Source organism: Danio aesculapii, chromosome 17 (genome assembly GCF_903798145.1).
Source record: "Danio aesculapii chromosome 17, fDanAes4.1, whole genome shotgun sequence".
Classification (NCBI taxonomy): domain Eukaryota; kingdom Metazoa; phylum Chordata; class Actinopteri; order Cypriniformes; family Danionidae; genus Danio; species Danio aesculapii.
In genome coordinates this window covers 37,923,293-37,942,863 of record NC_079451.1, presented here as the reverse complement: position 1 = coordinate 37,942,863, position 19,571 = coordinate 37,923,293, and the positions used below count along the sequence as shown (strand labels likewise).

At 34.6% G+C, this 19,571-nt stretch overlaps 2 protein-coding genes across 2 annotated transcripts in view; one reads left to right on the top strand and one right to left on the bottom strand.

The window, feature by feature from the left end:
- Window positions 1–2,351: 2,351 nt before the first annotated feature.
- On the bottom strand, window positions 2,352–14,382 carry ero1a (endoplasmic reticulum oxidoreductase 1 alpha). Its single transcript, XM_056477301.1, is given in 18 exon segments — window positions 2,352–2,387; window positions 2,390–2,491; window positions 3,100–3,168; window positions 3,171–3,236; window positions 4,161–4,247; window positions 4,341–4,410; window positions 5,177–5,423; window positions 5,505–5,597; window positions 5,679–5,705; window positions 5,793–5,801; window positions 5,926–5,972; window positions 7,797–7,917; window positions 8,053–8,126; window positions 10,355–10,431; window positions 10,504–10,542; window positions 10,623–10,706; window positions 10,789–10,908; window positions 13,779–14,382. Coding segments are annotated over 18 exon segments (1,458 nt in total). The 5' UTR covers window positions 13,869–14,382.
- Window positions 14,383–16,866: 2,484 nt separating this feature from the next.
- samd4a (sterile alpha motif domain containing 4A) overlaps window positions 16,867–19,571 on the top strand; it is a 90,693-nt gene continuing 87,988 nt past the window's right edge. The window contains exon 1 of the mRNA XM_056476353.1: window positions 16,867–17,426. The gene's annotated coding sequence lies outside the window, so the exon portion shown is untranslated. The remainder of the gene's footprint in view (window positions 17,427–19,571) is intronic.

Genomic DNA, 19,571 nt, shown 5'->3' with positions numbered 1-19,571 from the left:
ACGCGAATGCATCAGACCAGAAACGCAGAGTCAAACCTTAAGTTTCGCAGGTTGCTGCGGTGCAAAGTTCAAGCTTGGTGAACTCTAACCTGCTAAATCGCATCACTTGACTGCATGAGACCAATCGAGGATCAAAACAGGACCTCTCTGGGCAAAAATGTAAAACATGGAGCAATCGCTCACTTTTTTAAATGTCTAATAAGCTTGTTTAATCCCGCCCCTTTTCGCAGCGCCACAAGACAGAATTTCGCACACACAAAGCCCGGTGTGACCATAGCTTAACTCGAGTTGCAGCAGAAAAATCTATCACATTAATCACAGCACATTATGCTAGCTGACCAATCAGAGCCTCTTGAGGGTGGGCTATTCAGAGGATCTAGGAAATATGACAGTCGTCTTCATGTTAGCTGAGTAGCTGAATATAATTAAAGATATATGAAAAAATAACATGATTTTCTACAAATGAAGCATGAGCACACATTGCTTTGCATCTTATAAACCCAACCAAGCCTTAATAATACAATGTGGACCCCCCCCCCCTTTAATTCTATTCAAATTCCATATCAATTATGAGAGAAAATGTCTAAATCTAATCCTCCTATATACACTCAAAATAATGATTTAGCTTCTTGTTCAAACTACTTATTTAAAATGAGCTGAATAAACACACTTGAGTAGGGACATCTTAATTGTGATGTTCAATCTGCTGAAATTTGTTTATTTTAATGGATTTGTGTTTGGACAACATTAATGAATTGTGTGACACTCTCATTTTTAACACTGTAAATAATTCCACACAATTCATTTGTGTTGGGACAATATGAAGGATTAATGTAATCTGTATTTATATAGCGCATTAACGTGTATGGCCTTACACCCAAAGCGCTTCACAATCATGAGGGGGAGGGGGGTCTCTCCTTACCACCACTAATGTGCAGCATTCAGAAGGATGATGCGACAGCTGCCACAAGACTACGCTCACTACACACCAGCTATAGGGGGTGTGGAGAGACAGTGATAGAGCCAATTTGGTGATGATTGGGAGGCCATGGGTAAGGGCCAACGGAAGGAATTTGGCTAGGAAACCAGGGATTTTTAAAGACCACAGAAACAGCATGACAGTATAGTGTCCCCTTCACTATACTGGGGCATTAGGACTCACACAGACCACAGGTTGAATGCCCCCTGCTGGCCTTACTAACACTTCCAACAGCAACCTAGTATCCCCATGTGGTCTACCATCCAGGTACTGACTCAGCCCTGCTTAGCTTCAGTGAGTAGCCGGTCTTGGGCTGCAGAGTGATATGGCTGTTGTTAATTAAAGTCAACCTAATTGTTTTCACAAATTTAATTGGAATGAAAATAAAATAATTAAGTTGTCCCTAAAAAAAACTCAAGAATTGTGTTGATTCAGCTCATTTTATGTAAGAAGTTTGAACAATCAGCGAAAATACTTTTTTTGGAGTGTATATCCTCCGTTATTTTTTTTTCTTACTGATGTTTATGTATTCATTATTTACAGAAAACAATGTTTTAATTTCAGAAGTGTTAAGAACATAAACAAATTAGTTCACCCAACACTTAAAATTCTGTTAATGATTATTCAGCCTCGCTTTATTCCAATCTTCTGGACTCTGAACAAATGATCCATTGCTGTCTAGTGTGGATGGTTGGAGAACTCATGGATTTCATCTAAAATATCTTAAATTGTGTTACGAAGGTGATCAAAGGTCATGAGGGTCAATCAGTTAATAACAGAATTTTCATTTTGAGGAAACTAACTCTTTATAATAACATCATCTAAATCAGGGGTCACCAATCAAGGTCCTGGAGGGCCGGTGTCCCTGCAGGGTTTAGCTCCAACTTGCCTCAACACACCTGCCTGATTGTTTCAAGAATACCTAGTAAGACCTTGATTAACTTGTTCAGGTGTGTTTGATTAGGGTTGGAGCTAAAATCTGCAGGACACCGGCCCTCCAGGAACAAGTTTGGTGACCACTGATCTAAATCAAATGCTCACAAAAGTGGAAAAAAAAAGACAAATCTTAACACATTTTACTGCCATTTGTTTTCTCTCAAAATGGTAATTTCCAAAAACCGTTCATACTTAAAGCGTACAAAAATGCCATCTTTACTGCAAAATACACTTTATTCCTCTTGAAAACCAGTTCAAGTATATTCACGTATTTCAATTGAGCTCCCAAGAAGCCTATTCTTACAGTCATCTCTTCAATGTTAAATGCATTTTCATATTAGACACTTGATAATGCAAATTGGCTCTTGATGTGGGGGCAAAACAGTGCAGTGCAATTCAACAACAATTAACAAAGTATCTTTCTGAATACAGTCACCTATAAAACCACAAATGTCATGTGTCAGTGCATGTCAAAGTCTGGACTGTGGCTCTCTCCTGAATGATTTTTAGAGTCACTGTTTGAGTTTCGACAACAACGATCTGAAGTTCTTCAACTCTCTGACACTCGTGGAGATTCTGAAACAAACCAAAATAAAAGTACACATGAAAAAAGACATTTTATCCACCCTTTTTCTGCAAGAGTCTGCTGCGGGGGGGGAGACTTTCAGTCAAAAGAACCGAGATCACATTAAATAACAAGGACGTGCTACAAACAATTCATAGAGATAGAGAGGGTATGTTTGGCTTTGTGTTTTAGATTTATCCATCATGAAAATAATATTTAATATTGATATTTTAACATAGTATCACAAGCATATCTGCACTGAAAAAAAGGATTCATTAGATTTACTAAATGTTTTTAAGGTAAGTGGTTGCAAACTATTTATATGTGCTAAATTTAAACAAACAAGTTAAGATGAACACATCACTAAATTTAATTTGCTTGGTTAAATTCAGCACATATCAATAGTTTCCAACCACTTACCTTAAATTTATTACCACTTACCTATTGTACATTCATTGTGATTTTTATTTTATTTTTTCAGTTAGGAAAAATGTTTTTTTAACCAAGAGTTTTCGTTTGTTTTTACTCAATCAAGTAGATTAAAATCAAGCATTCAGAAGCCCTGTAATATATATACATTAAAAAAAGAGATATTCACAAATTTTTTTTCATGACGTACCTTCCAAAGGCGTTGAACAAAGACACAATTTCCTGCCGACTGAGCTGAAATGATGGATTGGTGTTGCTTGCGTTAGGCATGGCCTCTATTTGCCTTTCTGAAAACAGGATTTTCAGTGCTGTTCCCAGGCCTTGGGTCTATGAGAGACATTCAGTGAGCTTCACATATCTACACTAATAACATTGTCTGTCACTGTCTTTTCTATTTATTTGTTTTTAGTAGTGCAGGGCAAACAATAATCACGATTAATGGTATTCAAAATAAAAGTTTGTTTTGGCGTGTGTGTTTATTTTTGTGTATAACTACATGCATGCATATATTTGAGAACATTTAGATATAAAATATAAATGTATATGATTCAAATTATATATAAATTTACATGTGCAACAAAATTGTGTAGTATATTTTTGTTTTTATGAATCATATATACATAATAACTAGAGTTGAAGTCAGAATTATTAGCCCCCCTGTTTATTTTTTCCCCAATTTGTTTAACAGAGAGCAGATTTTTTTTCAACACGTTTCTAAACGTTATAGTTTTAATAACTCATTTCTAATAACTGATTTATTTTATCTTTGCCATGATGACAGTAAATAATATTTGACTAGATGTTTTCAAGACACTTCTATACAGCTTAAAGTGACGTTTAAAGGCTTAAATAGGTTAATTAGGTTAACTAGGCAGGATAGAGTAATTAGGCAAGATATTGTATATTGATAGTTTGTTCTGTAGACTATCAAAAACAAATATAGCTTAAAGGAGCTAATCATTTTGACCTTAAAATGGTTTTTTTTTTTTATTAAAAACTGCTTTTATTCTAGCCAAAATAAAAAAATTAAGACTTTTTACGGAAGAAAAAAAATGATGAGACATACTGTGAAAATTTCTTTGTTAAGCATCATTTGGGAAATATTTAAAAAAGAAAAAAAAAAAAGAAAATCAAATGGGGGCAAATAATTCTGACTTTAACTGTATGTGTGTATTAAAATATGTACTATGTCAAAACAGACTTTTATTTTGCATGCAATGAATGGCAATTAAACACTCCTTTTTATATTACCTGCAGTTTTCCCCAAAGTCTACATTTAAAGCATTCGACACAGTCCATGATGCGCGAGATGTTCTTGAAGGTAAGCTTGAAGTCTTCCTATGGTCAGGGAACGAGAAACTGATGCATATCCCTTCTATAAAAATCTGTATTTCTGTAACATTAGCACACATTTGAAAAAGACAAACTTACTTTCAGTTTCATGGCTTCCTTGTTATTTCCAGCAAATAAAGCCGTCTCGTCAAAATGCAATGGAAAAGACCTGCAAAAAAGAAATCATTATGATTATTATAAGGCTGAAATTCCTTAAATGACTTGACTATACTGGGTATCACACATTCAGAATTGTTGTAAATGATTTAAAGGGATAGTTCAACTAAAATAAAAATTCTGTCACCCTTTACTTGTCACAAACCTGATCGAGTTTTTTCACTCTCTTAAATCTAAAAGAAGATTCCAACTTCACCGATTGACGAAGTGAGGAGAAAAAATAAATGAAGATATTTTGAAGAATGTTGGAAACCTGTAACCATTGACATCCATAGCAGGAAAAACAAATACCAACATTATTCAAAATATCTTTTTTTCTGAACAACAAACAAAACCTCAAGTAAAGAGTGAGTAAATCATGACAAATTAAATTTTTGAGTAGATTATCACTTTAACAGATGCTGAACACCTCATTAAAGTAATAACTGGCGAGTATGTGAAACATTTAATTGTGAAATGTAAAATAAAATGTCAAATGTCAAAATTAATTAAATGTTAAAAAATGTCTGAAAACACAATATAATTTAGCGCCACGTAAAATGATATTGATGTATAATCTAATGTGTGACAACATATTTTCCCCAAAAAGATCAATCTGTTATCAACAAATATAAGCATTTCAAAATATACATTTTACAAACGTTTTAACTAGTACAAATATTCGCTAAATGAGATCTAAAATCTCAATTGTTTAAAAATAATCATATAAATGTGTTGATTTGAATCCTAATCATCCAATGCTCTTGCAGTGCTCTTACTTGGCCACATGGAGGAGCTCTAGCAGCAGTTTCTTGTTCTGGTCATCTTGTGTGTCCTGGCCGGTGTACAGCTGGAAGGTTGAGCGCTCGAAATAAGGGAGGATTTTGGCCAGAGCCCGCAGTTCAATGAGGTACAGAAAGTAGAGGTTACGAAGCCTCTTTGGGCCCTCGCCTTTGGTCAGATCTTCATCAAACCTCTGCTGGAACTCAGAGACGTTGTGTCCCCACTTCATCTGAAACCAGTTCTCTGATCAATCGAAGCAAATTCAACAATTAAACACTCTGAACAAGCTGACAGAAAAATAAGAAAGTTATAATAAAAGCTGACCATCTAGTAGATATCTGGCGCTCAGGTGTACGTTTATACTGGCGTGCAGTCCTGAGATCAGCCTGAAGAAAGCTCGTTTTTCCACACACAATCCTGGGGAAACAATGCAAGGAACTTAAAGTAAAAGATACAGTTTTAGATTATGAAATAAAACACTTTTATGCAGTCACTCACCCTCGAGCCAGCGGTAAAACCCCTGCCCTTTAATAATAATAATGATGAGAGTAAGTTAAAAAAACAGAATATCAATTTCCAGCCAATCAAATCATTTGAAGAGCGAAACGTTACAATCATCTCCTAAAGTGAAGGGAGAGAGAGAGAGAGCGGTGATTATTAGGGTTATGGATCATAAGAATTTAAATGTGATTAAATTTGAACATTTTATAAGTGAAAACAAAGTGAAAAAGTAATAAATGCTCACCACTGCTTGATGCCAAAGGATTCAGAGGCCGTTTAACTGAATATGGTCTGAAAGAAAACAAAATTAATTTTATAGATAGCAGGTTTTATAACATTATGAACACTCAGTGATAATTAATACAAATACTGAAGTCGTAATCAAGGTGCAGATTATGGGTGGATTTTGAGGTTGTGAACCACATAAATAAGGCCAGAACCTCTTAAAAGAAAGCGTTCTTATTACACCAAATGCACAGTATTATTAAAAAGTTTAAGGATAGTCAAAAATTTCTTACACTGAACTCTTAAGCTACATTTTGTTGATCAAAAATACAGCAAAAACTTTGTACAATATTAAATTGAAAACCCTGTTTACTATATTTTAAAATATAACCTTTCCTTATAGAAGTAATAAATGAAGCAAAACTACAATGTCACCATCAAATAGCAAATAACTTCTAAATAATTTCTATATCAAGTTGACACCAGTCAAAGAAAATGTACCCAAAAATCTATACTAATGTGAAGTAAATACTTTGTGAAATGTGCATTTCCATCAAGTTGTTAGAGCTACCCAGGGGCAGACTGGGACAGTATTTTTGACCTGGAAAGTTATTGAACCTCAGGCCACCTTAGTGATCGGTAGGGCCAGACGGAATCTGCAGGCGTTTTTTGCTATTTCTGCGGAGAATTTTGCTAAAAATCTGCAGATTTCTGCTGAATTATTTAGGGAGTATCATAACTAAAACCTTATTTATTTTTGGAGTATCATACCTAAAACCTTAATATGTGAAATAAAAAAATACCTTTTTAACTTTTATTTAATGTTTAAAGTGCAAATCCAATTAGATTCACTTTATTTGGTAAACAAAGCAAGTCTCTCATATAATATCTCTACTAAAAGACAGAAAATATTACTGTATTGTAAATAAATCAGATGAACATTTTCATATTAGTCAATAACAGAAATAATGATGGGCTAAAAATCTGCAGAATTCTGCGCGCGCAGATTCCGTGTGGGCCTCGTGATTGGTAAGTAAAGAACAGGGGGAAAGGGCCAGATTCACTGGAGCTGCCGACTGTAGTATTGGTAGCCTAGCAACTAACAGTAAACAAAGCAAGCTTAACGGAGACGGCTGCCATGTAAGAGCTTATTCTGCAGATGTGTTTCCATCTCCCATTGTTCACATGAACACTTTTACCAAAACCATGCCAAGCTAGTCTTAAAATATTTTTTTTTTTTAGAAATGAAGGGATTTTAATTCGAATTTGTCGTTTTCATCACTCATTTCTCACGCCATCCTCGAAATTCACATTGACACAGGGTGATAGAAGCAAGGCATGGACGATTACCAGTTTCAAGGTTTACCGCGGTTTGTGAAGGTCAGAGTTTTAAAGCCAGAATTTTTTTTTTTCAATGACATGTTTGACTATTTTATTTCATTTTTTATGGCAACAGTACCTCCAGCAGCAAGGGACCCTCCACATCAAAAGCTACTGGTCAGCCCACGATTCAGAAAACATGTGAAAAACAAATCTCTTATGCACCAACGTACAAGCATGCTACCAGGACAGTGCAGTGGTTTATTTATATCCAAAGATGCCTTTTTAGGTTCAGTGTTTTTGAAACTAATGAAGACAGCGGAGGTCAATGATTTATTTGAATTATTTAGCCTGACATGTTTACTGTTCCCAATATTATAAATGTCTCTTAAAATAAAACATGTTGTGTTCAATGAGGAAAAAAGTTGTTGTTTTTTTACCCAGACTTTTAAAAAGAACATCTTTTATAGCAGTGATCTCAATACTATGATATTAACCGTGATATTTTTATCCAGGGTTATCATATCATCAGAAATTTATACCGGCCCATGCCTACTTGTGACTTCTTACTTGAAGCAGTTCTCCTCATATATGCTGTTCCAGATCCGCCAGGCCTCAGCTCCTTTATAACCAGTGAAACGCTCTGGGTTGAGCAGAAGGTCAACATACTGTGATTCAGGCGAGTCCTCATCTATAAAAGGAGAAATCTATGATGCATGAATAAAGCCTGCTGCTCTTTACAGGTCAATGCCTACTTGCTAATTATCAGACACTTCAATTTAAAAGCAAACCAAGTAATTGATCTAAAACTTGAACTCTTGATTACCGTCCAACATGCAGAAGCGATCTGATTCATCATCGTATTTCTTCCACTCTTGAAGAGCCTGACGTGTCTCTTCACTACGAGATAAAACACACAAGGACAAGTACATGTAAGCAAAACACTTCTAGTATTCATGACAAAAATGCGATATGTCCAGTGTTGGGGGTAACAAATTACAAGTAACGCAAGTTATGTAATAATAATCAAGTAATAATATTTAACTTTATTCATTCATTCTTTTTCCTTCAGCTTAGTCCCTTAATTCATCAGAGGTTGCTACAGCAGAATGAACCGCCAACTTATCCAGCATATGGTTTACAGTGGACGCCCTTCAAGCTGCAACCCAGTACTGGGAAACATCCATACACGTTCACACTCATACACTACAACCAATTTAGTTTGTCCAATTCACCTATAGCACATATCTTTGGACTTATGGGTGAAATCGGAGCACCCAGAGGAAACCCATGCCAATACGGAGAGAACATGCAAACTCCTCACAGAAATGCCAACTGTCCCACCCAGGACTCGAAAGAGTGACCTTCTTGCTGTGAGGCCGCAGTGCTAACCACTGAGCCACCGTGTCGCCGTTAAAGTTACTTTTAAAAAAATGTTCATTAATTAACTTAGGAAAAAATGATATGAATTAAAATGAATGTAGTCGCGTTGAATCACGCACTTGATAAGAGAATTTGCTTCCCAGAAACCAAGATGGCAGGCCAGAGCTTTACATTTCTGCATTGGAAGTATCCTCATTGTTCTGAACGCATCCAGGAAATAGAAAAGGGGATTGTCTCAATAGGAGCGTTTCCTTACACCTATTTTATGCACATTTTGGAATATCACATAAAAAAAAAAACCCTGGATGGAAACGCCAAGATGTGCATTCATTTTAAAATACGCATACAACAATTATAAGTAGGATAAACTTTTTATCCAATAAGAAAAAAAAAATAAATAAATAAATTTCACAAACTACAATGGAAACGCATTTACTGAATAAATTCCAGCATGCGCACGCATCAAAAAAAGTCATGTGATTTTGCTTTAACAGTTTACGTGATAACAAAAATGGCGGAAAGTGACAGGTATGTTCGGGTGGACGACGAGGTCTGAACATTTTTAAATGTTACATACAAGAAAAAAAGTGACGACCAACCTTGATGGAAAACATCAGCGGAACATGCAAATCTTCCAAGAAGAGAAAATGTAACAACTATACAGAATAAAATAGCATAAGGCTACCGATAACTACAAAATACATAACTAGTTTTTTTTCTTTTGGTAACATGACTGAATAAAGATACGGTTAACCGTGAACGGCAACTTATCACTTAATTTAATTTCTAAAGGGTAAGATTAAGTAGAAAACACATAATATGATAGGTGGATCTAGCAATACTTCCATTTTTCTTTTGATATTTGGTGCCAGTTTATCCGGAAGTGATGAATTTGTTCTCTTGGACTCGTTGGATGGAAATGGTGCTTTATTCACAAATGTTTTATGTGATATTCCAGTTTTGCGCATAAATTTAATTTGCATCTTTGGATGGAAACATGGCTAATGAATAGTGATTTTATTTACCTAATAAGACAAAAGTAGCTAACGCATTGCTTTAAACTTTCATTAATATGTATATATGGAATGTATAGATCTAAGGTCAGAAAGTTCTCAGAAGATTACATTATCCTAAATAATTATTTTTAAGTGTTTATTAATTATTATTTATATGTTATACAGTGCATTGTTAATTTCTCCTATATTTAAAAATAAACAATAAGGAAAAAAACCTGCCAGATCTTGCAGGTTTTTTTTCTTTTTTTATTCATTCATTTTCTTGTCGGCTTAGTCCCTTTATTTATCTGGGGTCGCCACAGTGGAATGTACCGCCAATTTATCCAACATTTGTTTTACGCAGCGGATGCCCTTCCAGCCACAACCCAGCTCTGGGAAACATCCACACACACTCATACACTTCGGACAATTTTAGCCTACCCAATTCACCAAATGTCTTTGGACTGAGGGGGAAACCGGAGCACCCGGAGGAAACCCACGCGAACACAGGGAGAACATGCAAACTCCACACAGAAACGCCAACTGACCCAGCCGAGGCTCGAACCAGCGACCTTCTTGCTGTGAGGCGACAGCACTACCTACTGCGCCACTGTGTTGCCCTTATTTTTCATTTTTAAATAAAAAAATGTAAGGTAAAAAATGTAACATAGAAGTAACGTAACGCATTACTTTCAAAAGTAACTTTCCCCAACACTGGATAAGTCAACACAAACATCAAATGTGTTTTACCTCAGAGAACCATTGACAGCTCCAAGCTTCTCCGCCTTCTCACATTCCTCAATATCATGACTAGCCTTTTCTGAATACTGTAGAAACAAAAATAATCAACATTCAACAGCACCAAACTGCACGATAAACATTATTTTACTTTCTAATACCTTATAACTGCTGGATTTAAGGCCCTCCGGTACTTCATCCTGTATAGAAAGACATAAGGAGCCTTTTAGTATTACCAGACTCATTCAAACATCCAAAATAACAATATAAAAAAGCTCACTGGTGCGCAGGGTTTCACAGCGCAGTATTTGAGTCCACACTGGCTGTGGTCTGTCCAGAATGGGCAGCCGTTGTTTAGATTAACCTGCGGTAAGGAGGAGTGTAATATTGAACATTATAGATAAATGCATAAACGGTCAATAGATATTTTTGGCAAATAAAATCACCTTGTAAAACCGGAAGTAGTCAGATGACAGTAGTTTCTGCAGTTTGGGAAAAATGTCCTTGTTGTTGAACTTGTCGATGGTCTCAACATCACAAGCACAATCATCGAGGGTCCCGGTGACCTACGATTATTAAAAAACAAATCCAATCAATCAAAGTAACAGAAATGTGATCAGGTTTATTTATTAGTCATAAAGTACCCTAAAGTAAAAATACTGTGATGGTATCATCATATGGTAAAGGTTTCAAATGGTAAGACTGTACTACTTTAAAACAGGGGTCACCAATCTCGGTCCTGGAGGGCCGGTGTCCCTGCGGGGTTTAGCTCCAACTTGCCTCAACACACCTGCCTGGATGTTTCAAGTATACATAGTAAGTCCTTGATTAGCTTGTTCAGGTGTGTTTGATTAGGGTTGGAGCTAAAATCTGCAGGACACCGGCCCTCCAGGAACAAGTTTGGTGACCCCTGCTTTAAAACATAGAAGTCTGGGGCAGACTAGCCAAAGGTCTCTCTGAGGAGTTAGAGAGGATCCAAAAGCGATGCTGTCGTATAATAGGTATTCTGGCTTCAACTTTTACACTGAGTGAGAGGCGTGAGGAAGCCACCAAACGTACTCTCACTTAAATACTCATTGACAGTTTATCAACACTGCATTGTTTCCTGCCAAAGGCTCCATCCTATCTTCTTCGGTGACACAAGACATTTGCTATACCCAGGAGTAAAATTAAACGTCATGAACTCTCCTTTATTCCTCGTGCTTTAAAATTGTTGTATAGATAACATTAATTTATAGTGTCTGATGTTTTTTAACTATTGTTTTTACTTTGTTTGCCTATCATGTTATATATTAGTATTTTTATTAGCCAAATATTGATTCGAGTTGTGTATTTGACGCATTTCAGGGAATTGTGCTGCAATACCCCGTCCTGTCATATTTTCAATAAACTAAACTAATTTTGTGGATCTTATTTTATTATTATTTTTAAATGCTGTTTTAATATACAGACAGAAGGAAACACAAAAATTATTCAACATTTGTGTATAGCTACCTATGAAAAAATTACCAAGGAGCAATTCCATGCAAATGTCAACCTTGCCATGAAAAAAATTAAGTTTTCACCAAAATACTGAAACCGTTTCTAAGTTTTTTTGTGTAAGCAAGCATTTTACAGCACTTTAGAAATCCTCAAGAATGTCTCTGTCAATGTTTTCAAACTAATATATTTGATTTACCAAAGTCACACAAGTGGCAATTTCACATCTGTCACATCCATAACGGAGAAATGTCACGTCCGTAACAATGTTTTTTCCTCATAAATGCAAAAATATTAAATAAAATAAAACCCAATAATTTTTGTTCTGTAGAGAGACAACTTTTATCCTTTTGATCATCATTATTTCTTTTAGATTGTGCAGATTAATTTACAGAATTTCTACAACATATGTTGTATACTGTAAACTTACAGACTTTTTTGGTCACATCCATAACGCATGTTTATTTTCCTCATTTAAAGTACAAAACATAATTACAGATCGATATTTTTCTGATCCCTTAACTCTGTGGTTAGTTGTTCTGGAAAATATAAACAGATGCTTCAATAAATTATTAACATACTTTCTCTGTGAATTTATGTTATGAATTTTTACTGCAAATGTCACATCCATAACGCTGGAAGTGCTCTAATACTGTACTAAAGTCATTTACTTGAGTTTTCAGGCTACTGAATTATATTTAAATACAGGATTATTATCGTTAACTAAGGATTTTGAAATCTTACATTTATTTCAGCTAGTTGTCAAAGCAACATTTATCTTTTTAATTTAATTTTACATGCCAAAATTGCACTAAAATAACAAATGAAGATGAATAAAAGACATAAAACACAACAAAACATATCTAAATTAAGCATGAAAACTATAAATAAAAATATAATAGTATCTTAGTAACTGCCTTTTTTACAGGTTTCCTTTAAACATTATGAGAACATTTATACCACGGTATATAGATTGAGGTTTTATATTCACACATTCGTTCAAGTGACAACTTGTGACGCGCTCCCTATATTATGTCAGGCTCGTAGCCAGCCTATTAAAAGGGCTGGTTCTTTTTTTTTTCTCAAAAAGTGCACCTTTTTGCAGTTATCAGCCTCAAGTTATGAGGTTGAAATACTGTTAGTGACATTAAGCAATAATTTGTGCTGGATTAGCTTGCAAATACTTCCTACATTTTTGTCAAAGTGCTTCTCATACTATTTTTCAATTTAGACATGTGCATTTAAACTGTAAGTTATTACAAATTCATATATAATTTAATGAGATTTTAGAAAAATGAAAAGATATTTATTTTTTAAATGCTAATTTATTATCATCCATCATAAAAAAACAAACAAACAAATTGGCAATCTGTTAAAACTTGTTTTAAATGGAAAAACTGTAGCCTATAGGCAAATAACAAACTGACCAGCTCGTTTCCTCAGTCAGAATTTGTTCATTTAAATAATAAAAGCCTTCTTCTACGGATTCTATGGGTTATTTTCGCAGAAGGGGGGTGGGTCTTTTGAACCACCTGAACCCCCCTGGCTACGGGCCTATATGTACCATGGTACGTTGCATATTCGGCCAGAAATCACATGTAAATATGGCTTCAAAACAACATTAGCACTATTTAATTGACCGTGAAAAATGTTGTAGCCTACTTAGATAGTCGTTTGGCTGCTAATATGATTTCACTATTAGGAATTTGCAAAGAATACTTTTCTGAAATTACATTTATTAAGGAGAAACTGCAAATGTGTGAATATAAAACCAACTTTACCTTATTGGTATATAGGCAGTATTTACCATAATAATCACATGACACGTCCTGCAGATATGCTGCATGACCAATTACCATAGTTATACATGGACGAAATATTCCAGCTTATTACTGTGGTCATTTTAATGTCAAATATTTGAATTCCAGAGTGACTAAAACACTGTAGCGGATCTCACCTGGCAGAAACACCTGTGCGCAGCGGATCCTGCTGTCGTCACGTGGACACTGGTGAGAAAAAGCCCCAACAACAGAATGAAGGTTTTCATAATTCGGCATAAATGTGTGTTTTCAGCGAATGTTTTCTCCAATCTTCACACAGCTGCTCTCTCTGGTTCGCTGTGTTTGTGTAATACGCAGTTAAAGTGAATCACGCGTCGCTGTAAAAGACACGTTCACTTCCGATACAATCATCTGCTACGTGAAGTACGTGACTCTGCTACTGCGATGACACAAACAAAACAATGAATAATCGGGTCGGAGGAGCATTCATAAAGCATTTAGTCGGGAAATATGCTTTATTTTACGCCCATATAACTGTCTCTGGGAATCTGCAAGGCTGAAGTGTACCATCAGCTCCTCTAATCATGTACTCAGGATGAACCAGGAACTTCTTCCCTGGGAAAAAATGACATGTGGTTCTCCACTAGATGTCGCCAAAGCCTCAATTCTCGTGTTTTGGAGTTGTATTTGGGGAAATGTAATTCATTGACAGTAGCAGTCTCACAATACCTTTTATTTATTTATAGTTCTTTGATTTAGCATCCATATTTTTTTCTATCAGAATACTTTATTTATTTATTTATTTATTTATTTATTCATTCTTGCATTCAGTTCTTTCAGGTTGCTGGATATGGATGGTTATATTTGCCTACAAAAATTAATCATATTTGCTATATTTGATTCTTGTTCTCGTCTTTTATAGAAGAACTGTGTATATATAGTTTATATATTATATAGTATATAATTATTAGCCCCCCTGTTGATTTTTTTTCCCCCAATTTCTGTTTAACGGCGAGAAGATTTTTTCAACACATTTCTAATCATAATAGTTTTACTAACTCATTTGTAATAACTGATTTATTTTATCTTTGCCTTGATGACAGTAAATAATGTTTGACCAAATATTTTTCAAGACCCTTCTATACAGCTCAAAGTGACATTTAAAGGCTTAACTAGGTTAATTAGGTTAACTAGGCAGGTTAGGGTAATTAGGCAAGTTATTGTATAACGATGGTTTGTTCTGTAGACTAAAAAAAGCTTAAAGGGGCAAAAAATTTTGACCTTCAAATAAGTTTTTTACTTAATCAGTTATTAGAAATGAGTTATTAAAACTATCATGTTTAGAAATGTGTTGAAAAAAATCTTCTCTCCGTTAAACAGAAATTGGGGAAAAAAATAAACGGGGGCTAATAATTCACGGGGGCTGATAAATCTGCCTTCAACTGTATATTAACCATATTTAAAAGTAGATGTTTTTTTTCTTACAATATTTTTATTAATGTAGTAGATAGGCCTATATATTATTTTGTATTTATATTTATGTCAAATCTAGAAGCTACTGTACTTACATTTCTTGTAATATTAGCTATTTATTTTGTAGCTAATCATTTTTCTATTTTTTATTAGTTGCATATATAAGTATTATATATTATTTTATATCTTCATATTAGGGGCAACGCGGTGGCGGAGTTGGTAGCACGTTAGCCTCGCTGGTTCGAGCCTTGGCTGGGTCAGTTCAGCCGAGTTCAGATACACTTGGGGTTGAGTTCGTGTCACCGTAGATATGAGTCTTTAGAAACTCTTCATGGGAAAAAAGTTTTGGTCACTGATTCGATTTTTGGGATTCGTAGTTTTGCCAGTAGGTAGCATTAAGCATTTCTGCGTGGAGTTTGCATGTTCTCCCCGTGTTTGCGTGGGTTTTCCCCACAGTCTAAAGACATGCGGTACAGGTGAATTGGGTAAGCTGAAATTGACCATAGTATATGAGTGTGTGTAAATGAGTGTATGGGTGTTTCCCAGTGATGGGTTGTGGCTGGAAGGGCATCCGCGGCGTAAAAAAAATATGCTGGATAAGTTGGCGGTTCATTCCGCTGTGGCGACCCCAGGTTAATAAAGGGACTAAGCCGAAAAGAAAATGAATGAATCTTCATATTACTTAATTTTTTATTTATTTTTGTTATTTTATTTAACATTTATATTTGATGCTTTGTAAATCATTTTCATAAATCCTGTTTTTTTGTAACACTTCAATGCACAATAAACAATATTTATGAAAATTAATTTACATTTTTTTAATCTGTTTTTGCTAATTAATTATTCATATTTTATGGATTTAAATAATTTATCTAATAATAGTATTTTTATTTGTATTTGTTATTTTGTAATTCATTTATGGGCCTTTCCTTTCTTTCTTTATTAATTTATTTATGAATGTAACAGCTATATTTATAATATTAGTTTGTTAATTTTTCATCTAAAATATTTATTTATTGACTGTAGTCTAACAATACCTTTTTATTTATATATAAAGTTATTTAATTTAGCGTCCAGATTAAAAAAAAAATTATAATTATAATAAAAATAAAATTATTTTCTAATACTTTATTTATTTAATTTAGTATCTATATTTTTTCTTCATGTTATATTTATTTAATGCTATAGTTATTTAGTTATTATATATATTTTTAATTTTTTTTAATACATACCATATTTAAAAGTAGATATTTTTTCATACAATATTTTTTATTAATGTAGCTAGGCCTATATATTATTTTGTATGTAGAAGCTATATTACATACATTTCTTGTAATATTAGCTATTTGCTTTGTAGCTAATTCATTTTCTAATTTTTTATGTTACATATATAATTATTATATATATTTATTTTATATCTTCATATTACTCAATTTTAATTTATTTTTAATATAATTTAACATTTATAAAAAAATTTTATGTTTGTTAATTTAGTTAACTTTATATATAAAAATGTTCATTTATTGACTGTAGTCTAACAATACCTTTTTATTTTCATATATAAAGTTATTTAATTCAGTATCCAAATTTTAAAATGTATTTCTTCTAATAAAAGCAAAATATTTTCTCATAATACTTATTTAATATTTATCATAATATTTATTTATTTATTTATTTATTTATTTATTTATTTATTTATTTATTTATTTCAAACTGCGGTACAGCAGCGCTGCCTCATGGACGGAATCCACAACTGCAACGCGCCTCGTCGAAGAATCCAAGGGCGGAATCAACCGTATCCCAGTTTCCTTTTTTCCGACACTTTAGTTAACCCACTTTCTGCGCGCGTCACAGTAGGTCAGAATTACAATATTCCACCACAACACAAACATCCTCAGACTTCGACGGCTACAACTTTTCATCTCCCCCTCCCCTCGATAGAAAAAAAAAAAACACAGTTCAAACAAAACTTCCACCCCTGCCGTAACATCGTCCAGTTTGATGCGGACACCTCTCGGACTCTTTTCTCCCTTAAAAAAAAAGCTCCCCGGTCAGTCGTACTCCTGTCGGATAAGCAACACGATCTGCTCCCCAACTCCATTCTCTATTTTTGTGCTTCCTTGTGCTGCCAAGCCCCTGACGTAATGCTCCGTGTTAATTATTAGCATGTGGGAAGCGATGCCGAGACTCTCCTCTGCTGCTTAAACAAGAGCGACTGACTGCGGGGAGAAAAACCTCGTCAAGATGGCCAAACACACTGACCCAGAGTGAAGGGGCACCGCTGCTCCCCGTCCCGTCCCGTCCAGTCCAGTCCTGTCCTGCGACCAGCACCAATGCAACGGCGCCTTTAGGTGAGTGACTTTTACTTGACTGTTTATTTAAACGGTTGTAGTATATCATTCAACCAAGCCGCAGCCGTATAGCTTTCTGTGAAATGCCTGAGTATGGAAAATGTAACGGGATAAAAGTTTAAAGTTACCAATAACTTTACAATAAACTTAACAATAAAAGATGGTTGCTTTTGGGCAGGGTTTATACCAATTGACTGCTGACTTGATTGCTTCATAGGCTTTAAAAACATTGTAAACTTTTAGACTGAATTGTAGCTAACGTTATGTACTGGCTTACAGTAAGAGCAACGGTTTTTTGGGGAATTTTCTGGACTGTTTGGATATTATAGCTACTTGAGATGTTTGCTATCGCGTCTATAGCCGCGAATACAGACATAAAGCTTGTGTTTGTTTTTATTTGTCCACATTTGATGTGTTTTGAAAGCAAACGGTGACTCTAAAGGGAACAGATTAATATATTGAAGCTACATCATTCTTGTGCCGCTCCAAGTTTACATTTCATCCGTGAATAACGTCAGCATTTGCTTTTAATAGATGGTCACTGAATAACGCGTAGGCTACAAACATGCTCGTGCCTGCTAATGTGCCAACTAGCCCTTCGGATATTCTCGGGATGGGGTTCGTGTCATCCTTGATCTGAGTCTTTAGAAACTCTTCATAGGAAAAAAAGTTTTGGTCACAGAGTCGATTTGTAGAATTACGCCAGTAGGTGGCAATAAGTAGGGATAGACTGAATCTGCGGACATTTTTTGCTATTTTTGCGCAGAATTTTGTGAAAAAATATGCCTATTTATGTGGAATGATTTTGGGAGTATCGTAACTAAAAACTTAATCTTTAAAATAAAAAATAATATATTTTTTACTTTTATTTAATGTTTTGATTGCAATTCCATATGGATCCACTTATTTGGTAAACAAAGCAATTCTACCATGTAATATATCTGCTAAAAGACAGAAACTATTATTTAAGATAATATTACTAAACTGTCATGTAAAAAATCATATAAACATTTTCTCATTGGACAATAATATTACTAAATTAATTTAAAAACTGAATAAATATAAATGTACTCACAATTACACAAGTAAATAGACTCAATGATAGGCTTAAAATCTGCAAAATTCTTTGATTCTATGTTGGCCTAGCAATAAGCAAGTCTCTCAAACCTCTTCATATTTATTTGTCCAAATTTGATGTGTTTTGAAAGCAAACGTTATGTGGATGACTCTAAAGCAAACGTTTTCAATGTTTCAATGTTTTGAAGCTACATCATTATTGCTCTGCTCCAAGTTTACATGTAGGCTACAAACGCACTTGTTCCTGCTAATGTGCCAACTAGTTCGATTGGGTTTGTGTCATCCTAGATTCGAGTCTTTAGAAACTCTTCATAGGAGATAAAAAGTTTTGTAGTCCATTTGTAGAACTACACCAGTTTTAATATTTAAAAACTGAATAAATATAAATTTTCACACATTTACACAAGTAAATAGACTCAATGCTAGGCTAAGAATCTGCAGAATTCTGAAGGGAACTAATTAATTTATTGAAGCTACAGTACATCATTCTTGCACCGCTCCAAGTTTATTTCATCTGCGAATAACTTCAGCATTTGCTTTTAATAGATGGTCACTAAATAACATGTTTTTGCCTAGTTTGTCAGTGAACTATATAATAGGCGGTCACTAAATAATGCGTAGGCTACAAACTCACTCGTCCCTGCTAATGTGCCAACTAGCCCTTCAGACATACTTGGGATGAGGTTCGTGTCATTCTAGATCCGAGTCTTTAGAAACTCTTCATAGGAAAAAAAAAAAGTTTTGGTCACAGAGTTGATTTATAGAATTGGTAGTTATGTCAGTAGGTGGAAATAAGCAAGTTTCTGAAGACTGTTCATATTTATTTGTCCACATTTGATGTATTTTGAAAGCAAACGGTGACTTTAAAGGGAACAGATTAATATATTGAAGCTACATCATTCTTGTGCCGCTCCAAGTTTATTTCATCTGCGAATAACTTCGGCATTTGCTTTTAATAGATGGTCACTAAATAACACGTTTTTGCCTAGTTTGTCAGTGAACTATAGCTCTAGCATAAATGCTGCTCTATCTGAAAGCAGGTGCTAGAAATGTAATACTATAACTGAC